At 49.8% G+C, this 13272-nt stretch overlaps 4 protein-coding genes across 4 annotated transcripts in view; 1 reads left to right on the forward strand and 3 right to left on the reverse strand.

Moving 5' to 3' along the window:
* Window positions 1-330: 330 nt before the first annotated feature.
* CNBE4330 (hypothetical protein) lies at window positions 331-5732 on the reverse strand (the record flags this gene model as incomplete). Its single annotated transcript, XM_770067.1, has 8 exons — window positions 331-555; window positions 610-846; window positions 900-1220; window positions 1289-1932; window positions 1981-2848; window positions 2910-4358; window positions 4411-5220; window positions 5349-5732. 8 exons carry the CDS (start codon window positions 5730-5732, stop codon window positions 331-333), a joined length of 4938 nt encoding a protein of 1645 aa, XP_775160.1.
* Window positions 5733-7623: 1891 nt separating this feature from the next.
* Window positions 7624-9497, forward strand: CNBE4340 (hypothetical protein; the record flags this gene model as incomplete). Its single annotated transcript, XM_770068.1, has 5 exons — window positions 7624-7812; window positions 7847-7956; window positions 8186-8900; window positions 8953-9023; window positions 9071-9497. 5 exons carry the CDS (start codon window positions 7624-7626, stop codon window positions 9495-9497), a joined length of 1512 nt encoding a protein of 503 aa, XP_775161.1.
* A 255-nt stretch (window positions 9498-9752) lies between these two features.
* CNBE4350 (hypothetical protein) lies at window positions 9753-10411 on the reverse strand (the record flags this gene model as incomplete). Its single annotated transcript, XM_770069.1, has 3 exons — window positions 9753-9760; window positions 9814-9915; window positions 9967-10411. The coding sequence occupies 3 exons, from the start codon at window positions 10409-10411 to the stop codon at window positions 9753-9755; spliced, it is 555 nt and encodes a 184-aa protein (XP_775162.1).
* A 465-nt stretch (window positions 10412-10876) lies between these two features.
* Window positions 10877-13272, reverse strand: part of CNBE4360 (hypothetical protein) — a gene marked incomplete at both ends in the record, with an annotated part of 4827 nt that continues 2431 nt past the window's right edge. Inside the window, 3 exons of the mRNA XM_770070.1 lie at window positions 10877-11210; window positions 11261-12706; window positions 12773-13272. The exon at window positions 12773-13272 is cut by the window's right edge and continues 11 nt beyond it. Coding sequence (XP_775163.1) covers window positions 10877-11210; window positions 11261-12706; window positions 12773-13272 — 2280 coding nt within the window. The remainder of the gene's footprint in view (window positions 11211-11260; window positions 12707-12772) is intronic.

Below are 13272 nucleotides of genomic sequence, written 5' to 3' on the forward strand. Positions count from 1 at the left end.
GCACTCTGCCAATGACCTCCTATCACTGAAGAACAGGACCGCAGGAATCACAAGAGCGACACCTTTATTATTGCCATCAACAGTAATAGTTTGATAAAGGTTAATCGCATAGGCATCAATAATTTCGCCCCACACACAAAAGATAGTGAGCAGAAATGTAGATAAATATTAATAATGAATTAGAAACGGAATAAAAAAATCTGTTCCAGAAGTTAATGAATGACTGGGCAGCACTGTTGTAGATATATGTGCTAAAGGACAATTGAATGGCGGGAATACTCATTTTTTCTGATATCACGAAGAAAAGTATCGTCAATGGACCAATCTGGTCTAAAGAACATTGCCAGATATGACACTAGCTGGTTGACTAGGTTTCTCGACGAACGAGGGTAAAGGAGACGAGACTGCTCTTTGGGTTTGAGATGTATCAACGGGCGACTGGTCTCGACTTTCAAAGGGCTTGGAGGCGATGTATGTCTTGAATCGGCGACGGTCAGTATTGAGGGCAAATTCACGCCAGTACGTGCTTTCTTGGATAATAGTCTGGAGTCGAATCTGGGATACAATTAGCTTCCTGAAGCTCCATCTCTACTTGAAGAACAATCTTACCTCGTTCATACTCGCCTCCGATTGCCTGGTAGCCACTTCAATCTGCCATCTTATCAGCTGCTCTTGCATCTTCGTCATATGCACCTGCATTCCCGCCACCTTTTTCTCCGACTCTTCCGCTTTCTTGGCTTCAATTTCCAACTTTCCGACGTTGAACTTTTCCTTTGCCTCAAGAGCTGCCAACTGTGGCAGGAGCTTTTTCTCAAGGCTGACGTGGTCGCTAGTGGACTTTTCAAGCTTACATATGTGGATCAGCAATGCAGAACGTTTCTGATATTCAATCAACCCACCTTTTCCCGTAAGCCATCAAGCTCTCCCAACAACCTTCTATTCTGCTCCAGTACATTCTCATACTCCTTCACTCTAGATCCCATAGTTTCGTGCATTTCATCATCCAAGTGGCTCATCCTACTGAGCACCTCTTCATGGAAAGTATTGGCTGCTTGACCCACTTCCGCAAGAGCTGACGCAGTTGCGAGGGGCGATAAGGAAGCTGGCGGAGCCTGCAGAGTTGCGCGAGCTTCTTCCAAAGCCTTTTGGGTGGCATAGAGGGTATTCTTAATTTCAACGCGGGACGTTTCTGACTCCGATATCTTGGCTTCTAAACGTAACTTATCATGTGCAGCCTATATGGGGTTAGCGTCTTTTGTCCTCTGTTTAGGGCTGGGTCTCATCTCACCTCACGTCGGACTTGCTCTCTCTCCCTCTCAGCATCTTTTCTCTCTTCTCTTAGCTCAACCAAAGACCTTGCCAGAACATCCTTTTCCAATTCAGCCGCAAGCGCTCGGGTCACAAGCCTGCCCGTTTCTTCATCGGCTCTCACCTTTTCCCTCATTGCATCCTTCAATCTATTCTCCTTTTCTTCAAGGCTGCTGCACAGTTCATCCCGTTCTTGCCTTGTGTCTCTCAACCTTTGTTTGAGTTCGTCCACTTCGGCGCGTAATTTCACATCGCAGGCAGTGGCTTCCTCCACCTTGATTTTTAACGCTCCAATCTCTCGAGATTGTTCCTCAGTCTTGCGGGTTCGGGCATTGGCAGCGTCCTCGGCATTGTGAAGGGCGGCAATAGCTGCGTGGAGGTCATCGGTACTGCTCAAGCGGATCGAAGCAACCTCGTCAAATTTGGACAGGATAGCGTGTTGGCTGGTGAGGATTGCAGTGAAAAGTTCTTGGGAACTAGATTTGTGTTCCTCTGATACTAGAGACTCATCCGTTCTAGATAATGTGCCTTGTAGACTCCTCAAAAGTTGACCTTGCTGTTCTAAAATGTTGAATACGTTTGCTAACGAGCCAGTACCTTGCCCGTGCTGTTGGTTCAAGAGTTCTATACATTGTTAACTCAAAAGCTTAACGTTCAGGCATCTAAACTCACTGTCGAAAGCCTGAACAATCCCCTCTTCCAAGCTTCCCAAGTTCCATTCCCAACTGTCTTTCCTCTCTTCCTGCTTCTTGAGCAACTCCAGATCTCCCGGTACAGCGCTGGCATCGAACCCGTATAAATGTGATTCTGCATCAGGCCCAATCTTCTCCTTTTGTGGATAGACACTAGACAGATCAGGTGGTCGAGGGTGGACAGCAAGCGAATTGGCGCGGCTGTGGAGACTGTGATGATCATCTTCCATCAAACAATGCGAGGCTTCACTGGAAGGAGGGTTAAGTCGATCGTTCCGGCCATCTGGTTCTTCCCAGATCATCTGAGGACTAGGCGCAGCTGATCGGATTCGACGATCGAAATCTTCGTTTTCCAAAGGGGAAAGCTGACACGACGTTGATTGGGCTGATCCTGGTAAGGAACGTTCTGAAAGTTCTTCAACAGCGGTAAACTTGTTCTCATCGGGATCCCCTACCTCTTGGGTAGCAAAATACTCTGGGGAAGGGTCGGAGAATTGAAAACTGAACTCAAACGGTTTTACGTCTGGGTTCAGATCAACATCCTTTCTAATGACATCTGAATCAACTTCATTCTCCATGTACTGGGGATGGGCAGTGCTGGCAGAATGTGGTACATCAGGTACATTAAAGCTTTCTACCTCGACATCCCGCAAGATAGGGGTCGTGCGGGGAGATTGTGTAGGTTGAGAGGGGTGGATGACAATATCCTCAAGAGGGACAATAACTTCGTTACCTCCAGAGGACAGACCAGGAGTACCACGGGATAGATCGGAGTTTTGTTCACGCTGGCTAGGCTGTTGATTGGTAGTACGCGGAGTGAGGTCCGATTCCCAGCTACCAGGATCATTCTGAGAGGATAATTCAATCACTTGATATCAGTCAAGGTGTAACAATTACGCCTTTACTCACCTTGTGAATAGAAACCGATAGATCGACAGTCGTGTCTAAAGCCACTGAAGGCATGGGGGATTCCTCGCGACAGAAGGTATTGATCGTATGCAACCCAGTCTCCCTGCTCACAAGCTCATCGGCCTCAACTTGAATAACAGTCTTTTCAACTTCCACATGCGATATATCTAGTCTGGACTTATGGCCTTTCGAAGCTGGTGTATCTGCTTCAGACAAAGCTCCGATGATGGCTGGATTTGGTGATATCCCGGGGGAAGTTTGAGTTGAGCCCTTCGTTTGTCCCGACATCTGAGCATTGATAGAGCTTTCAGAATCACCTAGTATGGTGTTTCCCCTTCCATGTCCCTCAAGGTCACGTATGCGTCGATCGTCGTCGTTGATAAGGGTGGCTGAAGCGGACCGACCCGCATCATGCACTGGATGCGCTAGTGAAGGACTAGCAGGAGATGCGCTTCCAATTGCGACGGCACTGGCAGGTACGAATACGGCAGCAGTAGTCCTGACCTTTGTGGCAGTCGCTAAGGGAGTGGCCGACAAGGCGCGCGATGATGGGAAAGCAGGGGAAGAACTGATACTAGAATACAAGTCGGAAGGAACAAAGGGTGGAGCTGTAGCGCGGATTTTGAACTCGCCGGATGTGGATGATCCTCTGATAAAAGGTGGAGCATAACTTTCCAGTTTTGTTTGGGGCACCTCGTAATCAAGAGCAGGAAAGCCAGGACAGGAACTGGGCTCATGTTGCATAAAACCGGGGGTGGCAAATGCATGATGATGGTATTCTGAATCTTGAAGCACACCAGCTGGAGGAAAAGCAAAGGTAAATGTGGTTAATCGAGGCTGGAATACATGGGGATTGGTGGGAACAAATTCAGCTGCTGCTGGACGCAAATCCTTCGTCGGGTTTGACGAGGCCGAGCTAGACACCCCGAAATATCGCTTTTCCCATGCAGATTCATTTTCCTCACTTCTGGGAAAAGCATCGAATATGAGGCTCTTCATCTGAGAGGGTGTAAAAGTTGCTGCTGTAGGTCGTAAGCTTTGCTTTTGGTCCAAAATGGAAAGTCCGAGAATACTGCTGGCGATAGCATCATTCGATGAAAATGCACGAGAGGGGCGCCAGGGTTCAGCGGTCGGTCGTAAACGCTTTGATGGCGGGTTATTTTCAGAAGGGGTGCTTTTCCCTTGATACGTGTAAATCTTTTTGGCCTCTCCTTCTTGTAAGCTTCCGGGGAGATCTACAATGGGAGAATTGGCTTTGCCAGGTTCTGTGCTGGATTGAGGCTGTACTGATTGGGCGCCATCTGATCTAGTTCTCATTGAATTCAGAACCTTCTGTCGAACTTCTTCAAGTCTTGGTGGTTGCTGGGCCAAGTCTTGTTTTGGCTCTGCCTTGTGACCCAGAAATGATTCTAACCCTTTACGGCGAACTTTTCCTAGGGGTGTCCGCTGCTAAATGTCATTGTTCAGTCTACACCCCTGCGGAAAAGACAAACGCATTTACCGCTTGTATACTCTCAACTTCCACGTGCTCCACAACAGTCGCATCTGTCCGTCCACTTTTCTCATGCTTGTCCTCCGAGAATAGTTTCTCATTCTCATCATTATCCCACCCCTTCTCCGTATACGCATTACAACCCTCATTCTTGAGTTGATCAATGATTCTTTCAAGGTGTTGAACGATATTGGGATCCTGGGGGGAGAGCGGAGGTCTGCCGACATCGGGTGTAGCTGACAGTCGCAAGCTCACCCTGGGCTTCCCATCTCTATTCGCCTTGGGTTTCAGGATATCACCCAACTGTCGTCTAGCGAAGGCACCAGTCATGGCGTTGAACGATCTCTTGCTCGAGGTGGATGAATCCATGCTCCTCTCAGTATTGGGTGGCGAAACACAGGAATGATCGTGATGGATATGGTTGACGTGTGCAGGATCGATAGGAGGGTGATATCTGTATGGGGCCGAGAGCTGAGCGCGTTCTTCGGAAAAACTTTCAGTGGAGAGAGGGAAGGACGTCTTTGATGGGGAATAGGCGGTAAGGCCAACATCACCAGGCACTAGTGAGACTTTTTGGGTGCAAACACCCTTTGACTCATGATCTCCCACCACGCAATTAACGGTCCTTGGACTCGTGGCCTTGTCCACCATGTCAGCGGAACCCCGGCGCTGATTGGACTCTAGCATCCTTTCTTCCTCACTGCCATCCGAGATCGCTGGCAGCATCCCAGCTACTTCTCCTTCGGGGAAGATCCCGGGCACTTCTTCATGCTCATCTTCTCCTTTGTGTCTTTCCCTTTCCAAATTTCCCCATTTGTCCTGAAAAACAACATCAGCGTTCCCATGCCTTGATCCGCCACTCACGCTCAGGGAGAGAAAATAATCACCTTGCCTTTCCATATTTGACCTCCATCACCTTGAACCGAGGGAAATAAGGCTTCGCTTACGGCGTCTCCCAAGCTCTCATGCGTAAGGTCACTCGGCGATATAGGTAAGGGGGTCCCCTCAGGCGCTAAGAATTGGGAAGGCGGCCAAGGAATGGCTTCCATGTGAAGTAAGCGAGGTTCACCCGACGTATCCGACTTTGCATCGTCTTCATTCTTGTCATGTAAAGTTGAAGGAGGCGAGTCGGCAGGATTGTTCTGTTTACATGGCATGGGGATCACGGTGTCTTTGTTCTTGCGTATAATAGGCTCGGTTGGTGTTTGCTTGATTTTCTCGACACCAGGAGGTGGTGTTGTAGGTTTTAGCTCTTGAGCGGGGGTAGTCGCAGGCGAATCTGTGGACAAAGGCTTGACAGAGCTTTGACTCTTCTCTTTCTCCGCCATCATCTCGTCAAAAGTCTTGCCTCCCGGTCCTCCAAGTATAGCTTTTGGTGGACCGCCTACCCGTCCTCGCAACCCTTTGTGTCCCTTCTCTGAGAGATCATCGTAGTAGTGAAGTCTCGTTTTCCTTCCATCATGAGCGCCCGGACTACTGCCTGACCTCCACTCTGATATGTGTGGAGCATGCGACAAAGCCAAGGGCTGTGAAGCGGACGCCCCTTTGGACTGAGAGTGTGAATCGAGCGAAAGGGGTAGCCAAGACACGGGAAAAGAGTTGGGACCGTTGAGATTCAAAGGTGAGATCACGCTTAAAGTCGAAGGATCGCATGCCCACGCTTTTCCAATTGGAGGCGGTGTGAGGCCCGGCGTACGAGTCTGAGGGGTGAAAACAGACGTTATCGGCTTTCCATTGGGCATATAAACTCCAGCAGAAACGTGGCTCCCGTTAAACTTTGGCCCCTGGGAAGTGTTCAGGACAGGCAGGTTATGCCTTGAGTGAAGATTCAGAATCTCGGGGTTGAATGGAAGGGTGTTTGACCGGACATGACTGTTTGGATAGGGTGGTGCGGTATAAGTCTGATGTGGATGAAAGTTTGGCTGAGGCGGGGCAGGGGAAAAGCGGAAGTTAGGGTCAAGAGCATGGGGACGCGGATGATGCCGTGAGGAGGGAAGGGGCATAGGGGTGTGTAGATGAAGGTAGTTGTTGTCGGGGTACATAATTGACCTACAGTTAGCCGTAATTGAACTAATGGTGGGGCATGATCCTGCTCTTCAGCGCTTCAGACACGGACGAAGGGAAAGTACCAAGCTGAAGGAGTGGATTGGACCTTGAAAGCGCCCTTGAGTGTGGTGGGGGACATGGCGGAACGGAATTTTGAAGCGCTGGGACCGCCGTGTGCCCATCACAGACTTTCAATTGTTTTATTTCTGCCTTTTTGCTGCTTCCGGTTTTATTATAGTCGTCGATTTCATGTAATCTTCGTCCGACGTTGTGACGAGCTGTAAAACGTAGTCATTGCTATTGTAACATGTTAGCAGCGCACAAGGGAAGAGAGAAGAGAAAGACTAATATCTCCTAGAACCTCATTACTCGATTCAGGGAGACTTACAACTGCACAGTCCGTTCGTTCCCTCTCATCACTCGGACATCGTCGTGACGTGATTATGGTGCCGGCTTTCTCGAAGAAAAGGCTGTAAGCGCTACATTCGACAGAAGCAATATGCTTAACCCGTTCTCCATCTGCACCCTGAATCGCTCCAGGTGCATCTAAATCTGCTCTGTCGTATGTGCCATCGCGTCAAAGAGCAAGCATGCCAATAACGAACTCCAGGCGTTTCATCTGGTTCCCACGGTGACAAAATCTCCGAGATAACAGTCGGATATCCGCTGATTTGTCCCGATCTCGGTGCGTTAACAAACATTCATGATACGAAAGCTCATGACGTCGAGGGGTTTCGTAATCTTTGCTCTTGAGCCAAAATTGGACCTTTGGGCATACGACACCATTCTACCAAGCATCTAAATGCGAATGTGCCTTATGACAAGCTCATATGCAGAAAGACCTCTTTAACGACCGACCGCCTGAATTTGGCTTCAATCGTCCAAATTCCTGTTGTGTATAGTTGAAAAACCTATATGTCGGTCCATTCCTCAGCACCTCTTCCCAATCGAGCTGTTAGCAGCCTTCGATCACGACAACAGCCCATAGCAGAGTACCAACCTCTGGATTTCGATCGTGAAGCATCTCAAGCAGCATATCAAGAGTGTCTGCATAATGAAAATGCTGCCAGTATCGCCAACTTGGGGGCGAACACAGCCAGGTCTACGTCCACCGCAGTGTCAAACGGCACCAACTTACCCTCCAGCCAGGCAACAATATCAGAAAAACAAGCAGGCATGTCATCTGCTTCATCAGACTACAAACCCAATGAGAAGACCACAAACTTAACCGGAGCTGGAAGGAACTATCAAGCCCAACCACAAGAGACAGCGGCACCCCTTGAAACGAGCGGACGACCTTCTATCGTCTCGCCTGTGGCCGGCTCGTCGGCGCCACCTCTTCCCCCTAGAGAAGCCATACCGCAGGTGAACAATAGTGGCCCAACACCAGGAGATCTAGGGCGCCCTCCTTCTTACCCAGGAAAGAATCTCCAGACTGTGGACGAGGAAGATAGAGGGAAAGGAAAAAGGAAAGCTTTGCCTCCGGTGCCTGCGGATGTACCCCCGCAAGTGAGTTGATTCTTTGCTGCCACCAGCCTTCCTCTGCAATCTAATTTGATATGGCAGTATGCTGACTGCTTAATAGGAGCCAGCGCCATGGCAGTAAGTACAACCCTTCCCCTTTTGAAGAGTCTTTTACCACAGTCTCCGTAGCATAATTGAGAGATGGCGACGTGGCCACTCCCTTATGCTATGTTAAAAAGTTAGGGGTCAAGGGTTGACTGTTTCCTTGCTACAGGCCTGACTATAAACCTCAAATACCAGAGTCTTTGATTGCTCCCTCTGTCCAACATGCCTACACAAGCCTCTCAGCCCCGCCTCCTAATATTCAACAACGAAACAAACCTCCAGTGAATATGCCCCAACCTGTGGGTTACATGACCGCCTCCGCTGGTGTACCTAGCTCCTCCAAGCCCGCCCCTCGACCTGCCAGTATAAGGACCGGGAGCCAGACAGGTGGACAGCTCACAGCTGAGCCGGTTACCTTATCCCCTACTGGCTCTGTGCCCTCTCCGTCTTCCTCTCCACCCCCTCGCCCCCGACCCGAAGCCGAAACTCAAGTGACTATCAAAGCTCCGGACAAGACCCCCATCTGGTCTACACATTATCTTGACCCCTGTCTACGCTCCACCGTTATACATGTGCCGCACCAGATATCCAACATTGCGAATGTCGCTCTCAGTGGTTTGGCCAGCGGACCAAAAGAAATGTTCAACACAACTATCGGTGCTCCGATAGATGGGTTGGCCAGGGAGGTCAAGGGGTGGACAATAGGGGCCGATGGAAAATTCTCAACAGAGGAAGGTGGTATTGAATTGGGAATTGGGGTCATCAGGAGTGGCCGGGTGGAGGGAGAGGGGGGTAAAGAGGGAAAGGAAAAGGGCAAGGATAAGGGGAGGAAGATAGCTCGAGTGGAAGTCAACAGCAAAAAGGGAGGCGTCAAAGTTGATGTTGTAAGTAACCTGCTGCATTGGGGTCGTTTGTCAAACGTTGATTGTCAAATAGGTTGAGATTGATAGGCACAGACAGATCGATCTCCGGGTGGAAACAAAGTCGGGCGATGTTTTGGTCCTGCTGTAAGTTGCCTCATTGTCTCCAAGCACACATTTTAACCTGGATGCAGTCCCGAAAACTTTCTAGGTCCTATACACATCACCTCCCCCCAGTGTCCAACATATTTGCCTATTATCTCTCCTCTCATCAAACCCACCGTTAACCCTTACGCCAACTTCTATACCACGTACATGGTACCCCTTGCTCTTTCGCGTGATCCAAAACATTCGTCCTCCCGAGAGTATACAACCGCCAAAAACATTGAGAAATACGTACCGAAATCCTTCAGAGAGGAGAATGATATCCTTGATCAGGTCACGGGTGGATACACGAGCCATGTGAGGAAATCTTGGAGTAAGCTGAACATCAAGACCGAAAAAGGGAGGGTTGTTGTAGGTATGCGGGAGAGTAAAGACGAAGAAGTTGTCAAGGAACTAGGGTTGAGGGTCGGTAGGATCGAAGGTGTCAAGAAGGATAAGAAATGGTGGAAGTTGTAGGGATTATGATTTTGGAGAGTTGCTACCTATCGCCCGTTGGTTCATCTTGCATATGTAGTTTTGTCCTTGCTCCTCTTGATGTTGTTGACATGCTATGATCTAATCTTTCTTGAAAAGCTCAAGTAGAGTCGTTTTGCAAGGTGCAATGAAAGGACTTTTGCATGCTGATTATTGTAGAGAACAATGCGAATATATGTTATGATGTACAAGCAGGAGACGTTGGAATATATATGGCCTAAAATGACGGTTTATGGATCAGAAACCTGCCGGGTCATTAGTCATTGCGACACTCTTTTCCAAAAACCGATGGGCTTACAGCATTCACAGTCGAAGGGGCACAAGGGTGTACCGCCAGCCTCCGGGTCAATCTTCAGTTCAGCTTCCTTATAGATTAAGAAGCCTTCTTCAGTCTTTCGCCCTTCATATGCAAGTCAGAAAAGCAATAAGAGTTCGCAAAGAGCTGACTCACTTGGCCCAGTACCCCTAGAATCTCTAAAAATCTCATCATCTTCATCCTCTTTCCTATCTCTTTTGGTTCCCTTGTCCTTTTTTGTCTTTGTTGTCGCTGGCGGCTCGGGAAGAACGACAGGGATAGTCGAGGGGTCTATCACCGTCTCCACCTTACTTGAAGACTCCCGTTCGTCCTCGTCTGGGATGAAAGACGCTACAGTCTTGACCTTCTTCTTCTTCTTTTCCTTGTCTCCGCTTTCTATGCTGACAGAAGGAGCTGCAGATTCCTCGATAAAGACAGCCTTTGACTTGCCCTTGCTCTTCTTCTTCTCAGATTCGACAACGGACTCTGGTTTGCTTTTGCTGACTTTGGGCTTGGCAAAGATGTCATCAATGTCGGTTACCGTCGCTTGGGCAGGTTTGGCGGGCTTAGAGGTAGCGGCGGCATTGGTCTTCTTGGGCATTTTGAAGAGCTTGGTTGCCGATGAGCTACTGACCAAAATTTCGAGACGACAAAGAATAATAAATGTTTTGATTTTAGAAGCAGCGAGGGGTTATTTTATTTTTCCTTTTTTCTCCCCTTTTTTTTTGGCTAGACGTCGCAAGCTGCATACCCAACTTACTGTCTCAATCATGCTTCAATTGCATTCCTGCTTATATCATCTCTGAATTGGAAGAGCCTTTCAAAATGGAAGAGTATCTGCTTGCATGAGCGATAGCATGAACAATATTATCCTATGTACACTGGCTGCATGCCCGATCCATGTCTAACGTTAAGAGAAAAAATAGAGAAATTGAAATGCCAAACAATCTGTATCAGATGATAATCGAGGTCGTAAAAAACACAACACCAACACCGAGGAGAGTTCCTACACCCCGGTCTAGTCTATCTTCCTCCACCACTACCCCTGATCTTTCCGACCATCCTCTCATTGAGCCACGGCGAAAGCCACGACTGAGGTGTCAGAGTGACTCAATGAAACCTTCACGCTCTTACCCCCCGCTGCGGCAAGCGCATCCCCGCTCAACTTGACAGTCGGTCCAGAAGAAGTAGAGACAATCTCAATCTCCTTCAAGGGAGCACCAGCGCCCTTGGAAGGGACAGAGAGAGCCTTGAACACGGCTTCCTTGGCAGCCCATCGACCGGCAAAGGAGGCAGTGGGGTCGGCGGCAGAGTTACAGTAGGAGATTTCATCGGCAGTGAAGTTGCGTTCACGGAATGTTTCGGAGGTAGGGACATTAGAGATGAGCTCGGTGTCAACACTATATATTGTCAGCACTATTCCTATTTCAGGTCACCCTCCGAAACTCACCCGACACCAGAGAGAGCACCAGCCTGGTCGAACATGGCCTTCAAAGTCTCCGCGTTCTTAATATCAAGGGGAACCTTGGTGGGCAACTTGCCCTGGAAGGCAAAAGAATTCTTGCTAGGTCCAGCCCTGGCGAGAGGATTCAACAAGACACTGCCCTCAAGCTCAGCAGTGTAAGGAGGTCCGTCCTTGATCTGCACCATGTTGTTGTTGACAAGGGCAGAGGACATTCGAGAGTAGGTGTTGAGCTCACGGTCCTGTCGTCGCTTCTTGTAAGCCTCAAGCTCATGGGTTTGGAGAGCGGCGAACAAGTATCGAGGATGAACAATGGCGACCTGACCACCGACCTGACCGAAACCGAAAGAGGTGAGAAGACCACACTCGAGTCGAACGTGCTGGATGGGTTTAGAGGGGTAGAAGAGGTGGCGGAAAGCACGGAGCTCTTCAGAGATGTTGTCGGCATTGTGGTTACCGGGGACAAGCGCACTGTTAATGGTCTGGCACATGCCGTTGAACATCCACGCGGCGGCACCACCCTTGGGGTGACCAGTCAAGCTCTTCTGCGCAATAACGGGGACGGCATTACCAGGAGTTCGACCAAGCTGTTCGAACTGAAGGTTGTAGACACCAGACTCGTTCTTGTCGTTTGCCTTGGTACTGGTACCGTGGCAAGAGATGGCACCGACGCTGTCGGCATTAAGACCCCAAACGGCGAGGGCGCGACGCAAGGGAGCAATGTTGGGGTGGGAACCCTCGAGCATACCAAAGGTAGCAAGAGCATCTTTCTCCTGCCTCCTCGCCTCGTCATCGATGAACGCCACTCGGTTCTGGAACCACTCCTCGTTGTCGCCACCCTTTCGGGTCTCGAGCTCCATACGGAGGAGCTCGTGCTCGTTCTCAAGCCATTGAGAGATCTGCTTGCGTCGGAAAGCGAGTTGTCGAGACCGGTATTTGATGTCGAGTAAGGGCAAGGCCTCCTTGGGGGTGACTTCACGGGCAGTAGAGAGGATACCTCGACCGGGAGCAGGGATGGATCGACCAGCCTTGTCAGTGTGGGTGGAGGTGTAGGCGACAATACCCTGGATTGAGGCACCCATCTCGATGGCGGTCTTTGCAGACATCATGACGTGCACACCACAACCCTGAGACTCCATGAAGCCGGAACGGGTAGAAGTCATAGGTCGAGAGAACTCGTTGGGTTCACGGCCCATGGCAAACTCGGTTTCGGCGTTAGAGGTGGCCTTCATATTGGCGAATTCGAAAGAGCCTTCTTCAGAAAAGTCGTCGAAACCACCGGCAATCATGACCTTGGCCTTGCCGGTAAGGATGGTATCGCAAGCGATCTCGACGGATTGGAGGGCGGTAGCGCACGCACCGACGGGGATCTTGACGGGACCACTGGAAGAAAGCAAAAGAAGGTTGACCCAACCGGCGACGGTGTTGATGAAACTGTGACACTTTGCATCAGTACCCTGCTACTTTTACGAACAAAAAAAAAAGAAGACTGTAACTCACGTTTCCTGCAAGACATCCTTCTGAACATCTCTCTCCTCTCGCCTATCCTTGAACATCGCACTCATAGAATGCATACCACCCATACCGGAACCCAAAGAAGTACCAACCTCGCTGGGGTGGATGTACTTGTACAACTCGTAAGGGTCGGTGACACCGGACATGATCAAAGCCTCCATAGTGCAGACCAAAGCCCAAAGGGCCGTCCTGTCAGTCTGGGCGATAATATCATCGGGCAAACCGAATCGACGAGCGTCCCAACCGGTAGGAAGCTGGCCAGCGACGACTCGGTCAAACTTGACGGCCTTGGGGAGGAAGATCCTGGCACCCTTGTTGAACTTGACGAACCACTCGCCGGATTCCTGGGCCCAGATGTCGACCTTGTCGCCGTGCTCGCGCTTGAATCGAGCGGCCTCTTCAGCGGCGACTTCAAGCGGTTCGAGATCGTGGTTGAGCTCAATCTCCTGAATGAAGCCCTTTTTCTCAGGGTTGTAACCCCAGAA

The sequence above is a fragment of the Cryptococcus neoformans genome, chromosome 5 (assembly GCF_000149385.1).
Source record: "Cryptococcus neoformans var. neoformans B-3501A chromosome 5, whole genome shotgun sequence".
NCBI lineage: Eukaryota > Fungi > Basidiomycota > Tremellomycetes > Tremellales > Cryptococcaceae > Cryptococcus > Cryptococcus deneoformans.